Here is an 18,414-nt window from a genome sequence, read left to right as displayed (position 1 = left end):
CAATCACAGATTCAAATGTAATTCAGGAACCTTGTTTGGGAGTATACTACTTTCATATCTGAGTTTGTAGAAAACGGTTTAGCCATCTCCGAGAAAATTGAGTGAAATTATTTGTCACACACGCATTTACTGATCTCGACGAACTGAGTCGAATGGTATAAGGGAGTTATATTCTTCCAGTATTCATTACTGTAAGTAGTTTAAATCAAAATAATTATGGAATTACTTTCAACTTGAAAATGCTGCCTTCATCTAGTTAACATGTCATACTCGAACGATTATGTTGCCAAAAACGAACCGTGCTGAAATTGGTCCGAGGCAAAATGCCATGAAAAAAGGTGCTGTACACAGTCTTTTTGGTACTTAGAAACAATTTTGTGTAACAGTAATAAAAATCGTGTTTCGTGTGGCTCCGTAACAGCGCTTTGTCATCAAACGTGTAAAACTCCTACTACTGGAATAAGGCGAAAAGTCGTTTACACAAAAATATCGATATCTCCGTTAAAAATGGATGGATTTTGATAATCTATGGCTTGTTGGACAGCTATTACCGTGCGGAATCTAAGTTTAAAAACATATTCTGTTTTCAAGGTCAATTGTGACAGATATTTCCAAAAAACTGAAAAATTTTACATAAAACTTCGTATAACTCAAAAAGTAAGCATCCTATTTCAAAACCATTCAATAACGTTCTAGGTGACGGGGAGACCTTTCATTTGCGACTAGTTCGATCAAAATTGGTCCAGCCATCTCTGAGATCTAGACCTTTTTGTTGACAACACACATACAGACACACACATATGCACACACGGACATTTGCTTAGTTTGTCGAGCTGAACCGATTGGTATATGACACTCGGTCCTCCGGGCCTCGGAAAATTTTTCTTAAGTTTGAGCGAATTCTATACCTATTTTTATTTTTTTTTGTATATAAAAAATAGCTATAGAATTAGCTCAAACTTTAGAAAAACGGAAATATCGATATTTTTGTGTAAGTGACTTTTCCCCCTATTCCATCAGTAGGAATTTTGAGCGCTATATGACAACTCTATGCTTGGGAGTAACGTGAAACACAATTTTTTATACTGTAACACACAATTGTTTCTAAGTACCTAAAAGACTGTGTACAGCATTTTTTATGACTTTTTGCCTCAGACCGATTTGAGCATGATTCAGTTTTGGCAACATAATCGTTCGAATATGACATACGTTAACCAGATGATGGCAACATTTTCGAGTTGAAAGTAATTCTATAATTATATTGATTTAATCTACTTACAGCAATAAATGCTGGAAGAACATAACACCTATTTACCGTTCGAATCAGTTAGTCGAGAACAGCAAATGCGTGTGTGATAAATAATTTCACTCAATTTTCTCGGAAATGGTTCAGCTGGTTTTTACAAACACAGCTTCATATGAAAAGTCGTAAGCTCCCAAGCAAGGTTTCTAAATTACATTTGGAACCGACTTTTGGTTCCAGAACTACAGGATGATATGCGAGACGAAATTCAAATGAAAGGTCTTAAGATCCTATAAAACATCTTGCGTTTTAGTCATATCCGACTTCCGGTTCAGGAGATACAGGCTGATTAGTATAAAAATGTCCATTTCACATAAATTAATCAGGTTTATCGGATTGGCAGATTTGGATAGTCGATTACTAAATAAATTTATTTCAGTTTATGTGGTATTCAGTTTTCGATTCGGAAGGTACCCAAAAATTTAATTCGCACTACGATTTCTCAAAGATGTCTACACTGATTTTCAAACAGTTTGAATCAAACATAAACTATACAGCTCTTGAGGTTGATTTAACTGACTTCGGTTACACAGATTTTAGAATTCCGGTTCCAGTATCGAATCGTTTCTCACAGCTCAATCATTTTCTCAAAAAGAGCCAAATCGAATTTCAAAAACAAAAATTCAAATTAGAAGATTTATGATCCAATATAAAATTAATGAAAATTTATCCGATTCTGGAATTACAGGGTGATTAGTTTTTAAAATTCATACCGATATAGAAGATAACAGTTCGAAAAAGCTTCAAAGTTGGACTCAAAACTATTGCAATTTATTCGTCATATTAATTTATGGCCAAACGAATCGTTTTCGGTTATGCTGGTTCCGAATTCGATCCGATTTGCAATTTCGACATTACAGGGTAACAAGTGAATAGAACTTTAAATTGACGCTTGAAATGACGGTCATTAAAATAATGTCATGAGAACTAAAACACCGAAGAATATTCTTGGAGAAACACATGCGGATGATAAAAAAAGGTATCTCACTGCTAGGTGGATTAAGCACGTTTTTATATTTATAAAAAAGGTAAAACCGGCGAAAAATCTCGGTCATGTATCATCCCCACAATACCATAAATCTCGGCAAAAAAAACTATCTGTCAGAATGAAGAAAAAAAAACAAATTTTTCGAGCACTCGGCTGTTCAATCGGAAAAGGTAAGTTGTAGATATTTTACTCTTCCGCCCCCAGGGTGATAGTTATTCATTTTTTAACCTACTTGAATCAATTACACCGCACTTGTCTCGTTAGCCGAATCGTTCCATATAAATATTGTCAATCAAAGCTAACTGGACCTACCAAAGACACAACTCCAGCGAACACGATGGTGGCTCTTGGGCCCAGTCCGCAGAGACTGCACCGGCAACACATTATGCTTGGCAGCTTTCCGGTATGTAAACGAAGTGCAATTTCACCGCTATGCGACACCGATAATCACTTCACGTTTGCTCAATTTCCGTTCGATCAACCGAAAATGACACATCCGCGAACGCGCACTTTCTCATTGTCTGACTAGCAGCGACTGGATCCGTCAATCCTCGAAAGCATTTCGGTGAAATCACACAGATAAAAAAACAATTCAAAACAATACCTGCGAACAAACTTAGACACACATGAGCGATAGGCCGTCAGATGATTAAACTTGGAGAACTCATTCGTGTTCCAAGCTGTAATCAATCTGCGTATCCGCAGCCTTGTTCAAATTCCCGACCAACCTCCGTCGACAACCTGCGGTATCACTTATCATTGACTGCCACGATGATATCAGTTCCCCAGTTATCTTACCCCACAGCACCGAATATTGTTCTTCCACTTTTTTTTTTCTTACTGCCAGTGACTAACCGCGATCATCAACACACCGCAGTTAACCACGGCTAGGCCGGGTAGAAAACCACTAGGATTAAACCAACACCGTGATTAAGTCCTAGAATCAGTGCTCACTAACGTGCTAACTGGCCCGATAATCGGTGACGATGACGTTGAAGCTTTCCCGAAACCCGCACATTTTCTTTCCGCTCGCTCGACGACCGCCTCTCGCGTGGTTCGCATAAAACTGTCGCATTCGCGTGAAATACCTACGCGAATGCGAGCAACTGGCCGTGCTTCAACAGGTAGGTAACCGATATCTTCACCCATCTGTTTGTGTATTTACCCTTGCCCTGCCACCTCGCGCACTATCTGCCAATTCCAGTGCCAGCTCGGTTAATTCAATACCGTACCCCGTTGCCCCATGCTTCCCGCATCCATAAACTCATCCGAAGGCTGTTTAAATGTTCAAACGATATTACCGTTGCTTGTTTTGTTTTGGTTAACCAGCGTCTTCCGACTCCGTGTCCGTATTCGGTGCGCTAGTGTTTCTCTGAACTGAATATAAAAGCATCGACTGTTTCTATCATCATCGCAAGTGAGATTCCATGCAGTTGTTACATTTTTTTGCTCTCCCCCGTTCAAAGGTGTCTCTTCCTTGACCATCCAGGTATACGTGTTTATACGCGCGACGCCGTCAATTGCGTTTAGTTTTAGTTTGATTCCGAGTACGAGAAGATAACAAACGTGTGAATTGATGTTGTGCGAGGCATTTTTGTCCTACACCTGATCGGAAACGTAGACTAAAGCTAAATTTACCTAAAATCAGGACACACAGCTCATATTTAACAGTTTAGTAAATTATGTCTTTCTAATTATCGTTAATATAAGAATTTTACACAAATTTTATTCAAGAAATTTGACCACTACTTTCGGTATTTCCGTAGCTGGTTTCCGGAAACGGGTATAGTCGAAAAAAGTTTCTGGGGCATGAACTAACAAAACCTATGTATTTGAAATTTTCTAATGAATTTACGTTCTTCGTGTTATTGTTTTATCTTAAATTAAAATTTTAGATAAAGCTAGTCTTATGTATAATGCTTCAATTGCGTAAGTGGTAAAAATGACAGATTTTACCTATCTTATATAGAAAGGCTATACAATCACTTTGAACCGAGACCCGGAGGGCCGAATGTATATACGAATATATACTAAAATGTCGAATGACAGAAGGTCGAACGACAAAACGTCGATTAACAAAACAATTGGCACCGCCAAACCGCATTGTCTCATTATAAATGACGAGACGTACGTGAAAGCAGACTTCTGGCAACCTCCAGGACTCCTATTTTTCAACTGCTCATCATAAGTTTTATGTCCAAGAAGACGTTTGATGTTAAAGTTGGTCAAAAATACATGATTTGGTAATCGTTTTGTTCATGTGGAAAGTGAAGTACTCCATTTGGCTACGATTGGTGAATAAATTTTTATAGTTTGTAGAACTCGTTAGTTGATGACCAAATGAACACAATTCAGTTTCATCGATCTCCGGTTTACAGTTCTCGTTGTACCAGGAAGAAACACATGGCTACACCGATTTTCACAAACATAGAATGAAATAAACGGTGTTGTGGTGTTAAACTTAGGTGAGTACGGATTGAAACAGCATCACAAGAAAATGTTCGACAAAGTTTACATATTCAACCGATCGTCTTCAAACTTTCAGGGAATCAAATCAAAGATATTATTTAGCTTTTTCCATGTTCGGCATATTCAATTTCAATAGCAAATCCAAATGCATGAACCTTCATCTTACCACTACTCACAGTCGTGTGCAACGTTTGGGTTGTCATTTGAATCTAAGTTTGTGGAAATCGGTCAAACCATCGCTGAGAAAAGTGAGTGAGATCTATTTTGGTATATACGACCACTATTTCCGGTACTTCCGTAACCGGATACCGAGAACCAGGATAGCCGGAATCGGTTTGTTCAGTTGCCTACTGATAATTACTATCGATTTGTGTAGTTTTGAGACCAGTTTAGAAAATTTTGTACATGTTTTCTTTCGCCGGTTTAAGTGACGGTGTACAATATTAAACATACTTTCCCCTATAACTCCAGAACCGAAGTTGGATCCGGATGAAATTCAGGAATTCCATATGAGACCTTTCATTTGAATCTAAGTCTGTCAAAATCGGTTCAGCCTTCTCCGAGAAAACCTAGTGAGATTATTTGACACACACACACACACACACACACACACACACACACACACACACACACACACACACACACACACACACACACACACACACACACACACACACACACACACACACACACTCACACACACACACACACACACACACACACACACACACACACACACACACACACACACACACACACACACACACACACACACACACACACACACACACACACACACACACACACACACACACACACACACACACACACACACACACACACACACACACACACACACACACACAGACATTGTCACCTTGGACGTAAAGAATGCCTTCAACAGTGCAAGCTGGGAAGCCATAGCCAACTCGTTACACAAAATGAAAGTACCGGAATATCTTTGCCGAATTTTGAAGAGCTACTTTTAAAACCGGACTCTTATCTACGAAACTGAGAGAGGAGAGGAAAGAAGAACAGTCACAGCAGGCGTTCCTCAGGGATCTATTCTTGGCCCGACGCTCTGGAACGCGATGTACGATGGAGTTCTAAAGCTGAACCTTCCCAGAGGCGCGAAACTGGTCGGCTTTGCGGATGATGTGGTGCTAGTAATCGTGGGTGAATCAAAAGAGGAGGTCGAAGTTCTTGCCACAGTGACGATAAACTTGGTGGAAGATTGGATGCGAGAAAAAAAGTTAACGTTAGCGCACCATAAAACCATAAGTGGTGATGATTAGCAACCGGAAAGTTGTACAACAACTAATAATTACGGTCGGGGAACATATTGTCAACTCAAAGCGTGAGGTAAAGCATCTAGATTATGTGTGCGAGAAGGCGGCGAGATCGATCAAAGCTTTGCTTAGAATCATGCCAAACAACTCGGTGATAAACAGCAGTAAGAAGAGGCTCCTGGCCAGTGTGACTACGTCAATAATGAGGTATGGCGAACCAATCTGGGCGTCGGCGCTCAAGACAAAAAGAAACCAGAAGCGGCTTAACGGCACGTATCGAGTAATAAGCATGAGAGTGGCAAGCGCTTACAGAACCATATCGCTAGAAGCGGTAAACGTCATCGCCGGCATGATCCCAATTGGAATAGTGGTGGAAGAGGATTGCGAGTGCTACCGGCAAAGAGGCCTGCGGGGTATCCGTAAAACTGCTAGAGCAGAATCGCTGAGAAAGTGGCAACAAGAGTGGGACAATGGAGTGAACGGAAGATGGACATATCGGCTCATCCCCAACGTGTCCACGTGGCTAGAGAGAAAACATGGAGAGATCAACTTCCACCTGACACAGTTCCTATCTGGTCACGGATGTTTCAGGAAGTACCTGCATAGATTTGGGCACGCAGAGTCACCGCTTTGCCCGAGCTGTGCAAACGTCGAAGAGACACCGGAACACGTGATCTTTTATTGTCCCCGATTTATGGAAGAGCAAAATGAAATGCGTCTAGTAGTCGGAGAGGACATTTGCGTCGACAACATAGTGGAAAGAATGTGCGGCAACGAAGAGATGTGGAAGGCGGTCAACAGAGGGGTGATGCATATAATGTCATGGCTTCAACGGAAATGGCGAGAAGAGCAACGAAACGGTCAAGAATGAGGAACGAGAGCCCGACTAAGGATAAACAGTGGATATCACAGAGCAAAAATGTGAGCTAGAGTAGATGCGCAAGATCGCAGCCCCCTCCCGAAGTAATACTATATGGTGGTCCCGGGAGGATAAGGGCATGGAGAAAAGGGGGTGTTTTAGTGGGTTCGACTCCCACATACCGAGCTATCCTGTCTACATACAGAGCTATGTGTATAGTGGATAGTTTGATGATCCGGCGATTTCACCTCCTATTACTAAAAAAAAAACACACAGACATTGCTCAGCTCGATGAACTGAGTCGAATGGTATATGACACTTGGCCCTTCGGGTCAATTTTCTCTAGTCGGTTTTTCAAGTGATTGCATAACCTTTCTATATAGGAAAGGGAAAAATGGGCTGCTTATAATGTTATTCATGAACTTCGTAAGTTGCTTAAGCCGAATCAGTCCCTTTGTCAGAACTTTTGGTTAGTTGGATCCTTTATGTATCCTTTAGCTCGTTGATAGTTCCGGTTGTCACAAATGGAGTGTTCCGTTTTTTTCGCGTTTTATTCGAAAGTTTTACTTAAATGCAGTTTTTTTCGCCACATCTCGTACATAACTGTTTGGACTCTTCTTGAAGGTTTTGTTCAAATTGATTGTTTATTCATTCATCAAGTGGGCTTTTCCTCATCGCACATTTCATGCGAAACCATTAGATTCCGATAATATTACATACAATAACTAAATCAAAACGTACATATTTTTAGAACTCAGTTTTTTTGCTCAGAATTTAAGAATTATTTATTATTATAATTATTATAATAATTGTTCCTGTTTCGAATTATTGCTGTCCTCGGGATGCCCTGAGATAGCAGCCCAGCTAACAAATTCACGTTTTGTGAAAACTTCAGCCTGCGTTTACTTTTTATGGTGAACATCGTCTTCGTAGGTGTACGAAGCCTGTGTATGTGTTAATCGTTGGGCATACAATTGCTCAATCGAAGAGAATTTTATGGGTGCCGGTAAAAACAAAATATTAGAGTTTGATTCATGACACACCGATAGTGGAATGTTCGAATCACAATACCACAATCACGGAACAAAATAATAAATGAACGACGACATTTTTCAAGTGCCAATTGAATGTTTCTCCTTTTACAAGCTGTTCGACCGTCAACCGGTACATAAAGCAATTTAAGCATGCCCCATATAATTGCACCCGAATGTTTGTGAAGTTTTTGCACACACAGCGAACAATGTGATAAGATAGCGAAAAATCAATTCGTTACTCATTATTATGATAAGCACGCGAATCGTTTTCGGATCAAAGAAGTTAATATGGATGAGAGTTTTGTGCTAAAGTGCTCAGCTGTCGGTGGTTAATCTTGACGAATGAAGATTATGATGTTGAATTCGCTTTCTCCTAAGCTGATTTTCAATGTTCCCTATTTCAAATGCTTAAAGTAAAACAATGAATTTGAAGCTCGTTGTTCAAATTTAACAACTTACCTCTCTGTAATAAAGATGTATAAATGTCAGAAAACCCAACTCGGAGTCCCCGAGACCCCTAGTGCCAGATACCATTGCCAGACCTAGGTGGAAAAATCTACCAATCCGCTCATGAGCTCCGGTAGTTGTCACTCTTCCGCACTTGTTTAACTGACTATGCCTTCCCTTTATGCTATTTACCTTGGACTTCGAGCTCGATTCTCCCGAAACCAACGAGAGCACTAAGCAGTTCAAGAGAAATACGATTTTTTTTTCGTTCAAACGTTCATCAACGTAATCTCCATCAAGAACAACGCAATCATTCCAGCGCCGCTCTAACATTTCAATACCACTTTTGTAGAACGATTTATCTATTGCCTTACCATAGGCCTCAGTTTCAGTGATAACCTCTTCATTCGTGCGAAATTTCTTAACAGCGAATATTTTTTTCAGGCCTGCAAACAGCCAGTAGTCGCTGGGAGCCAAATCTGGCAAATACGGTGGATGTGGGAGCCATTCGAAGATCAATTCATGAAGTTTTGCTATTGTTTTGATTGACTTGTGATACGGTGTGTTGTCTTGATGAAACAAAATTTTGTCCTTTGTCATATGCGTTTTGATCAGTCTTCAAACGATCCAATAACGCTATAGAATATTCACTGTTAATTGTATTTCCTTTCTTAAGATAATCGATAAATATTACACTACGCACATCACAAAATACCGATGCCATAACTTTTCCAGTCGATCGTTGTGCTTTCGGGTGCTTTGGCCAAGTTCACCAGTTGCTGTCCACTCAGATGACAATCGTTTTGATTTCGGAGTGAAGTGATGAATCCATGTTTCATCCATTATCACATATCGACGCAAAAATTCCACGTTCGTCATTGACCGTGGCGGCGGCTCCTGCCTCATTTTCGAAGAAAAATGGCCCAATGATGCTGCCAGACCAAAATCCGCACCAAACCGTCACTCTCTGAGGATGTATCGGCTTCTCCATGATAACGTGCGGGTTTTCCGTCTCCCAGATGCGACAATTTTGCTTATTAACATACCCGCCGAGATCACGCAGAGAAATGGAGCATGTTTAAAATAACAAAACAGTTAGTAGAACTTTTAATATGATTTATGTTCATTTCAAGCTAGAATATGATTGTTTTGAACCAATTTCTCCCTTAAATATAAAAAATGTTCACTGCTTGATTTGAACTATAATCTTTGGTTTAACCAAACGAAAAATTTATTTGCTCCCAATGAATTTTGTTGTTGAAATAAATTAACTATTTATTACATGTCAACCAAAGTTGAATTGACGTTATCGAAATATCCGGGTTGATTCAATCCTGCTGTATCTTTATTTCAAGAAAAAAATAGGTTTAATTTATCTATGATCTTATTTGTGTACTGATATAACTAAGTTTACTGTTCAAATGAACCGTAATAGTTTTATTTCCAATAGACAAGAGCATTTTTCCCGCGATAATAATCCAGGGCATTTTTGTATCTCCCGCGGATAAAGTTTTTTACAAGTTTTATAGAAAAAGTTTATCTGCTTCTTCAATTAACTAAGGGATTTTCAATAATTCAAGCGTATGTATCGATAATTGGAAAGATTTTGAAAATTACATAACATTACATAACACATTTCCTTTGCAAAAAATATTTCATGCAGGATCTCTATTTTGACTGATGGAGCACCGAAGTCTTGAAAAAATGCAAAATTTAAAAAAATTGTATATTAGGAAACTGAAAACAAATAAAAGTAGTATCAAAAATTACTTCGTTAAATTAGTATGAAAGAAATTATTTTATTCCTGAAATCAAACAAAAATGTATGGTTTCAACAATCAAAAGCGTTAGTTGAAATAACTAATTTCAAGGAAATTTATTTCCACTAAAAGGTTTCGTGAATTTAAAGCGTTGCAATTATTGACTTCACCTAGAGTTCGTTTCATTTAAAACTATATTTTAAGTTGAATTTACTGTGAAATTGTTTGTTAAGAGATTGACAGGAACGCGCAAGTAAAATATTTGTTATTTTTATCAAACTGTTTATTGAAACAAACTAATCCACCGAGAAATATAAACGATCATGTTTTGTAGTTTCAATTAGCAATATTTACAATATCAAACCAGATTTTCTTTTGTCACTATTTCAACAAAAATATTCGTTGGGTGAAACCCAAATTTGGTTATTTTTACGATTTTTTTTCTCTGCGTGATGAATATGTGCCTCATCCGAGAAGATGATTTTTTGGCAAAAATCGGCGTCTTCTTCAAGCTGATCGCAAGCCCATCGGAGCGTTCCTCAAACGTATACACAACCATTTTCGTTCAACGGAAGGATAAAAATAGGTTTCTGTCAAATCAGAAGTGACATTAAGGTTTAAAATGTCGAAATAACCGCTAGTTCAAAAAAAAATGTTAGAGGTTGGACCCTAAGACAAGACCTGACAACTGGCTTCTTATTCTTCCTTCCAAACCATCCTTCTCGTCAGTTTCGCCCTATGAGATAAATACCAACGTATTGGTTACAGTGTAGCCATATTTACAGATTTTTTAATAACTTTATGCTAAGAAAAAAATATTTATTCAATTTAAATTTTTTGACTCGGTTTTTGATTTGCAATAAACATGACAAATACTTCGGTGAATGCATTTTTTTATTATATATTAACGCTTAAAAACAATTAATTGAGCTTTGATGACAAAACACGAAATATCTCATGTTGAACGCAAAATCGAATACATTGTTGACGTATTACCGGACCTTTGGGAAACCGGAAAAGGTCAAGTTTCGATAGAAATGCTTAGTACGACAGTGTGGAACACAACCGTTCATTCTTCTTGCGCACTTTCGAGTTTACACTAATTTACAAATCTTTTTTGGTTACACTTTAATTCACTAAAAAGAAAAACGGCTTGATGCTGATTTTAATTACACAGTGCTTCTACTATTTACATTTATTACAAATGAGATTGAAAAAAGAGTGAAACATTCTTTGAAAATTTTAATGAATTTGTTTTCTGATTTTCTTTATACTTGGCATCGTTGCTCGCGTACCCTGCGAAAGTGTTTTCTTTTCACAATGTGCGGGTGGCAACATCAAAATCAGCCAATCAGAAACTGGTCCATTTTGGAACAAAAGCAGCCCCCCAGTTGTCAGGTCTTGTCTTGGGGTGGACCCTGTAAAAGTATTCACTTGACACGTATGAATCAGGAATTAGAACTAATTGGCTCAAGTGGCACCTTCCCCTAGTTATATATTATATTCTAATTGACATTCATTGTCATCTTCGAATAAGTAGAAAGTGGATTTATTATTATTTTTCTGTGTGTCAAGACGATCGTAGCACTAGCTATGAAATAGAAACGATTTCTCAAAATACCCATTTTATTGTATTCAACTCGTTTTTATTTCAACACAACACTCAATGGTGCATAAATTCGTGTTATTATTTGATATGTAATTTTTGCTCACGATATAATGCCACCGTGCATTTCTCACACCATCTAAATACGAAACAGCAGCGCGCAAGCAACAAAACAAATACGGAAAAGTTTATGTAAACTTTTTCAAATTTAGGTTGTTTTGGCTAGTTTTATAATTTTGAGTTGCATTTTCAGAATATTTGTGAAATTCTGCTACAAATACTATTTTTCAGTTCTAAAACCATCCCGTGGAACGGAACAGTAACCGTTTATAAATTTCAAAAACCAATTTCGACTCGACAAAGCGGAATTCTAAGAATACTTAGTAGTGGAAAATTTAAGTGTTTTTAGTTTTTAGAAAATCGGTCTAGTTATTGAATAATTGACCACAAACGCGACGCCCCTTAACGACGCGATTTCAAATTCTGGTTTAGAAGTCAGTTTCAATATTCAGATTTGGAGTCCGGGGGATGATGTTAATGGGAGATCAAAAACCAGTTTGAGTTTTTTCGAAAAAGGTGTACACTCTTCGAGATTTATTTATGTTTGTGATTAGCACATATCAAGTAAATACAAATAATATAAATCTCATACCACGGGGATTATTTGGCAAGAATGTTCTTTCGCTCGACTTTCCTTTTTTCCGTCTGTTCCTGCCGTTTCTTTTTATCAATTTGTTGTCGCTTCTCCCGAAGCAGATTAGCCTCTTTGGTGGCTCTTTTCTGCTTGTCCATCATTTTTCTGTACAACTTTTTGTGTTTGGATTTGACCATTCGAGCCCGGAGGGCCTCTTCCTGCTTAGTCAGCTGTTTTTGCTCCTTCGGATTCTCTTTATAAATCTTTCCACTTACTACGGCCATTTTCTTCTTTTTCTCCTTTCTTCTGGTGTCCTCTTCATTCTGATCATCGTCTTCCTTATCGGATTCCTTTGCTTTGTCAACCTGCTCCCCAGAATTGTACACTTCTGCATTTTCTTCGCGAAAAGCTTTTTCCAAAGCAAAGTCTAACTGAACCTGCTTCCGACCATCCTCTTCCAAACGAAGATCTTCCTCCTCATCGTCGGATACACCTTCCTCTCGCGTAGGCTTCTCGAAATCATTACCCGCCTGCATGCTAGCTTCCTCCGGTGGAACGTAGATAGCATCGTCACGATTGAATGGTGACAAATGTGGCGGTAAAACAGCTCCTATAAAGTACTTATTGGCAGGAAGCAGCTTCCTCTGATTGACGCTATCGAAAATCCATTGCGGCTGCACGTAGTCTCGGGAGATGTACTGTTTGTTCATACTTGGTCGGTCCACAATCTGATGAGTGATCGTTTCATCCGTTTCGTCGAAGGAGGCACCAACGAACAAGTTTTTATCCCACGAAACGCGACCTCCAAAGCAACGGATTACAAAAACTAGGGGCTCCCGTGGAACTTCTCGATTGATGAAAAGCTTCAATCCTTTAAAGAGGGTTTTCAGTTTGGTAAGACTGACAGCTTCTTCACGTAGTTTCCTAGCTTGGTCGGAATCCTTGTCGCCTTCCAGCAATTGGAAATCAATATTCTCATCTTCTTCTTCCACCGGAGCTTGATCCGATCGAAGCAAGTCCAAGTTCAATGCGGCAATTCTTTCCGATACGAAAGTCTGTTCATTCGTTCTACTCTCATCCGAATCGATTGAAACGGAAAACTTAGGAGGGTAAACCAAATTTAAAGAATTGTACAAACGGAAGTTTACAAATCCGGCCATAATTGTGAAGAAATCAGCAAAACATCGCATGATCTTAAAGTCCACATATTCCTTCTTTTGTGGTTGATAAGGGAAGTAATGTGGCACAATCCACGTCACCAGTTCTCCCTTGATATCCGCCTGGAAGTAATATCCTTTAATTGAAACAAACACCTTTCGGATCGCCTTTGCCGCAATGATGTAGTGCATGAATTCGATTGTCAACCTTCTGGCTAGCGATGTTAGGTCCCTAGTAATAACTTTTGTCGCTGGAAAAGTGCTGAACAAAAACAGCAACGTCATGCAGTCATCCAGCTCCTTGATGGCATCCATAAATGTTGGAAATCGTTCTTTGATTATGTGGTCCAGTTTGATCACCGGATAGTTTGCCATCCGCACATTTTTCAATAAATTATCTCCTTTGGCTCGGGCGTGAGCAATGCGTCGGTTGAAAATTTTTCGATCTCGCAATGTCCATACTATAGGTTCATGTAGTAGGAAAGTGATATCCTTCTTGTGAAACAGAATCTTGATATCGGTACTTCCACGTTGGGCAATCACTCTGTGTTTTGGTTCGCGTGGATAAACACCTTTCAGGATGCACAGTCGACGAAAATCCTGCATGGACAGTTGAAGCTTACGCATTGCTGCCTTTCGGGTTATATACTGGGCACCTTCGCCAGATTGGTACTAGATTGAAGAAAACAGATAAACATAACCTTCAAAGCATAACGAAACTAGTTCCTACCTTGTGGTTTCGTTTGACCATTCTGATGTAACCTGCTTGTCCTAGATTTAAATCGAATACTAATAATCAGTACTATCTATAAATGCAAACACTAGCACTTTCGTGGGTAACACAACTTAAAGTTCTCTTTACGGGTAGGATCCGCAAACCAAGAAAATGCTTGCTGTTTGCTATGTGGTACGAAAAACAGAGGCTGTTTTGAATTGATATATGCATCAGTGATACCAGATTGTAGTAGTATCATTTCCGTAGATTGGTATTTTCCTCGGAAGCTCTCGCACTAGAAAGCTTTTTTTTTTGCTCGCCAGACAAAACTAGTTCCGTAGTTCTCCGTTGAAAAATTTAATTTTTCCGTAGATTTCCGTAGCAAAAATCCAATTTCCGTAGAAAATGTTCGAATCCGTAGATCTACGGAGATTTCCGTAGATCTGACATCGCTGATATGCATATGATGGAATTTCACGTGTGCTCTTGACGTTTCGTTTTGCGGCTTCACTTCGTAGAGATGTTAGCTGTTATGTACACGCATAAAAGTTCGCTATGTATTTTTTAAGACCCAGTGAATTTGTCTACACTAAAAGAAAACGCTAGCCGAATTTTGGATGAAACTTCATTCAATACGATATATAACTGAGGATTCCGACTGTTGAATGATAAAACAATTTGTATGATCATATAATCAATATTCAGTGAGTTTCACTTCTTTCATGTGTGGTTTCCATCCATATGTTATACAGCTGTCAGATACGTTTGAAATGCTAGTGAACTGTGTGTGAATCGTCATGAATCAGACTGAATATATAACCAATTGTCATTTTAATCATTGTGAAGAATTTATTCCTAAAAATAAATTATGAACAGTTCGAATAATTTCATGTTTAACAATGAACGAGTTTTATACACATTTCTTCGGATTCTCTTCCACTGTTTATATGAATGACATAAAAATATGAAATTGTATTACAATTGTATGTATGTTTTCTTGAATCGAAATTAATGTGTTTTATGGTATTTCCGTTACAAAAATCATTCCATTTATTTTCATTTTGCAGTTTTCATACAGTCGAACACAGAAGAAACTTTTTCCCTAAAGTTGAATGAAGCTTAGATGATTCGCAATGTTGAAGGTAAAATAAGATCGTATGATTTTATCATTATTTATCAGGGCGTTTCCTTCACTTTTTAAAATATTTTTGTCCGTATGTAGCATGACAGCATCAGATGAGTTTGATGATTCAATACTTGTAAGTATATCATCTATAATCATGCCAAACATCGAACAACTTGTGCGAAAAACCAATGACATAATGTAAACAAATGTATTTTAACTGGAGTTGTAAGTTCTGTTTTTTTTTCGATACGTATTGTGGTGGTAATATGAAATTGATTTATCAGTGATTATGAATGGAGCTCGATGGAAATATTGGCAAACCTTATGTTAGAGCACTTTGGTGAGTATTCATTGAAGTGAAAGTCTGTAGTAGACATAGAGTTCATGTAATTATAGGGCAATTTCAACTTTAGACAAACAATTATTATGGGAAATTTTGTTTTTCTCCTTTGTTACCAGTGTAGTTCATACAGAACAATTAAATGTGAATTTATGGACAATGGAAAAGTTTCAATGATTCTGAATGAATCTTATTGTTTTCTTTTTCGGTGGATAAGTAGCATATGTGAAAATTTATTAATTTATTATTTTCACTGCCGTGGCGAGGGAAGGTAAGTTTGTTGAGATATGATTAACTCCACCAATTGTCTTTCTGTTATTTCAGTCAGGAGCGAAATACCAAGAAATCTACTTTGAGGTCGCATACAGCCAGTCATTCGAAGTTTATTGATAAAATTGAAATTGAAATTTGAATGAATATAATGCTATGTTGAAGAAATGGTTTTTATCTTTAATATTCAGTATTATTTTTCAGATATAGAATATTTTATTCAATGGTTATATTTGTCAAATATTCAAATCTATTAAAGGAAAACAAATTGCAACTTCAACCAGTTCAATTAATTAAAGTTAACCAGTTATTTTGTAACTATTTCTCTGAAATAAATTAAAACTGTCTGAACCTAATTATTCGTACAATATTCTACATTATGTGTAAAAAGAAAGCTACATACAAATGTTTGCGTGCAGGTATATAGTTTGCTTTAGTACAAATGGCGATTATCCTTTTAATTTTGTTTGGTATCCTGCGATTCTAATCCCAAAACTCTTGCAAATACTCTGAACATATTGTCCCAATGTTTGTAAACCTTAGTATGAATCGAAATCATCTTGGTTGACGAAAATATGGGACATTAATTATCAAAATTGTTTCAGACTGAGGACAGTACCCTAAAGAGGTAGGTTTTTTGCTATTTTCCCGTTTTAAATTAAATTTTCTTGGAAACGGTGCAGAATATAGGAAAACCCACCTGACAATGTCTTCGAAATTTAGTTGAGAATATTCTGTGAAATTTTCAGAATGATTCATTGAGTTTAGCGGTCGTGTTGTATTTTTTTCTGAATGAAGAACTGCTGAACGCTCGGAAATGCATACCTCTACTTGTTCATCGAATATCTCGGCTTTGAAAGCTTGTATCATAAATCTACCGTGACAAAGTCCAGATAATTTAGTTTAGATGCGATTAGTACATAAAAACATATATGTTATCGCGATAAAAATAAAGTCTAGTATTTTCCTGTGAAACAAAGTCAGTTTCAATGCATCCGCCATTTTTTTCGCTTTGGTTTCCTGATAGCATTCGAAAAAAGAAGAGAGAAATAAAATTTCCTCAACAAGGCTGCCAAACACACAGGCATTCAATCTTTGTGAAAGTTAAATATTGATTCATTGTTCATTGGAATCCATGTAATGTCCAACCCATACGATAGATTAATGTGATAAAACTTCTCATCAAAATAATAAAATGTATGCTGGCAACCCGGTACAGCTTGCTCATATACAAGAGAGTACAAGAGAAATACGATGCGCAAAGGGAATTGAGCGAGCCACGTGGTCGATTTAAAACGCAACACACGACCCTCTGTCCTCAGACCTTAAGGTGTGAGATAAGCAGAAGTAACAGAAAAATGAAATTTTCTAAAACTTTTGTAAATAATGAGGAAAAATCACTACGCTTGCTTGCCTTTTTTGCACCGAGACGTCGGTTTTGTAGTAGTCAAGCTCATATCAGTTCCGATTGTCTACTGGACGAGTATAAAAGGTAAACCTTGATTGATATAAAAGGTAAACTTTGACTTCGTTCATTTCTTCTAGTGCTTCAGACGGAACTAGATGCCGAGGTGAGGTACTCCTACCAACTTCAGTAAAAACAATCCAAGTATAAAGCTTGAAACGCTCAGATTCATTTGGATTTCGATCGTAGGGAGTAGCATTTGAGAGCAGACCTTTTGCGTGGTACAAAACCTCAAACGCTCAGGTCTTACTCTCATTTGGACTTCGGTCGTTCAAAGAAGATCGATTGCATCATCCTGCTTTTGGTCATTTGCATTGGAGCAAAATACAACGAAAAATGGACTACAATGGGGAACATTATGCAAAATCAGCCCTTCTAATGGCTCCAAATGTTATCTAAAGAACTATAAAGATTACTTCTTTGCAAACCGGAAATTAAAACCATCAATGTTGTGCAAATCTAGGATAATTTGATTAGCTTTGTGCAATTTTCGCAGTGCAAAATTCGCAACAGTGTTTAATATCGTTTATACCATAAAGAACTAAACTGGTTATTTCGTAATATTTAATTGTATGCCAGAATGTTCAATGTAACTAATCTGTACTTTAGTTTAGATGTAACGTTTCAAATTCTAGTAGTGAAAAAGGGAAAAGCTTGCACAATTCACACAATCTATCAACTAATTGATATTCGGAAGTATATAGAAAGCGTGTCAGTTTTATTCGTATTCACGACGTCCAGTTATGTCTGACATTACACACCCGTACTTTTTTATACGTTTTCTTCCATCTGAGAAAACTATTAAATTTGCAGTTGTTAACTTTGAACCTGTGATGAAATTAATGAATTTCTGGGAATACGATGCGGTGCCTAAGTGTTACCATAAAGAATTCTAATTACAATTTATAGTAAGTGGAGTTATTTTGAGTGATAGTATCACTGTGACAAGTGT

General features: G+C 37.7%; 2 protein-coding genes across 6 annotated transcripts in view; both read right to left on the bottom strand.

The window, feature by feature from the left end:
* LOC131435891 (uncharacterized) overlaps positions 1-3,405 on the bottom strand; it is a 31,939-nt gene extending 28,534 nt beyond the window's left edge. The window contains exons 1-2 of one of the 5 annotated variants that reach the window (XM_058604155.1): positions 3,020-3,405; positions 2,604-2,895 (exon numbers count right to left, since the gene is read on the bottom strand). In XM_058604155.1, coding sequence (XP_058460138.1) covers positions 2,604-2,675 — 72 coding nt within the window. In that variant the 5' untranslated portion in view covers positions 2,676-2,895; positions 3,020-3,405. Of the gene's footprint in view, positions 1-2,603 lie in introns of all 5 variants that reach the window. The other 4 variants (XM_058604157.1, XM_058604156.1, XM_058604158.1 and 1 more) reach the window with 4 other exon arrangements.
* Positions 3,406-12,311: 8,906 nt separating this feature from the next.
* LOC131437274 (pescadillo homolog) lies at positions 12,312-14,657 on the bottom strand. The gene is made up of 2 exons (XM_058606514.1): positions 14,277-14,657; positions 12,312-14,218 (listed from the first exon to the last, which is right to left on the bottom strand). The coding sequence occupies exons 1-2, from the start codon at positions 14,295-14,297 to the stop codon at positions 12,416-12,418; spliced, it is 1,824 nt and encodes a 607-aa protein (XP_058462497.1). The 5' UTR covers positions 14,298-14,657; the 3' UTR covers positions 12,312-12,415.
* Positions 14,658-18,414: the final 3,757 nt, after the last annotated feature.

Source organism: Malaya genurostris, chromosome 3 (genome assembly GCF_030247185.1).
Source record: "Malaya genurostris strain Urasoe2022 chromosome 3, Malgen_1.1, whole genome shotgun sequence".
Taxonomy (NCBI): Eukaryota; Metazoa; Arthropoda; class Insecta; order Diptera; family Culicidae; genus Malaya; species Malaya genurostris.
Note: the sequence above shows the minus strand (reverse complement) of the source record. Positions and strands in the feature narration are given on the sequence as shown.

What these genes read in the sequence shown, in the direction of transcription:
- LOC131437274 (XM_058606514.1), bottom strand. Translation starts at nt 14,297, where the DNA reads ATGGTCAAACGAAACCACAAG. An exon ending in TGGTCAAACGAAACCACAAG is followed by an intron (nt 14,219 to 14,276) that starts GTAGGAACTAGT and finishes TCTTCAATCTAG; the next exon opens with TACCAATCTGGCGAAGGTGC.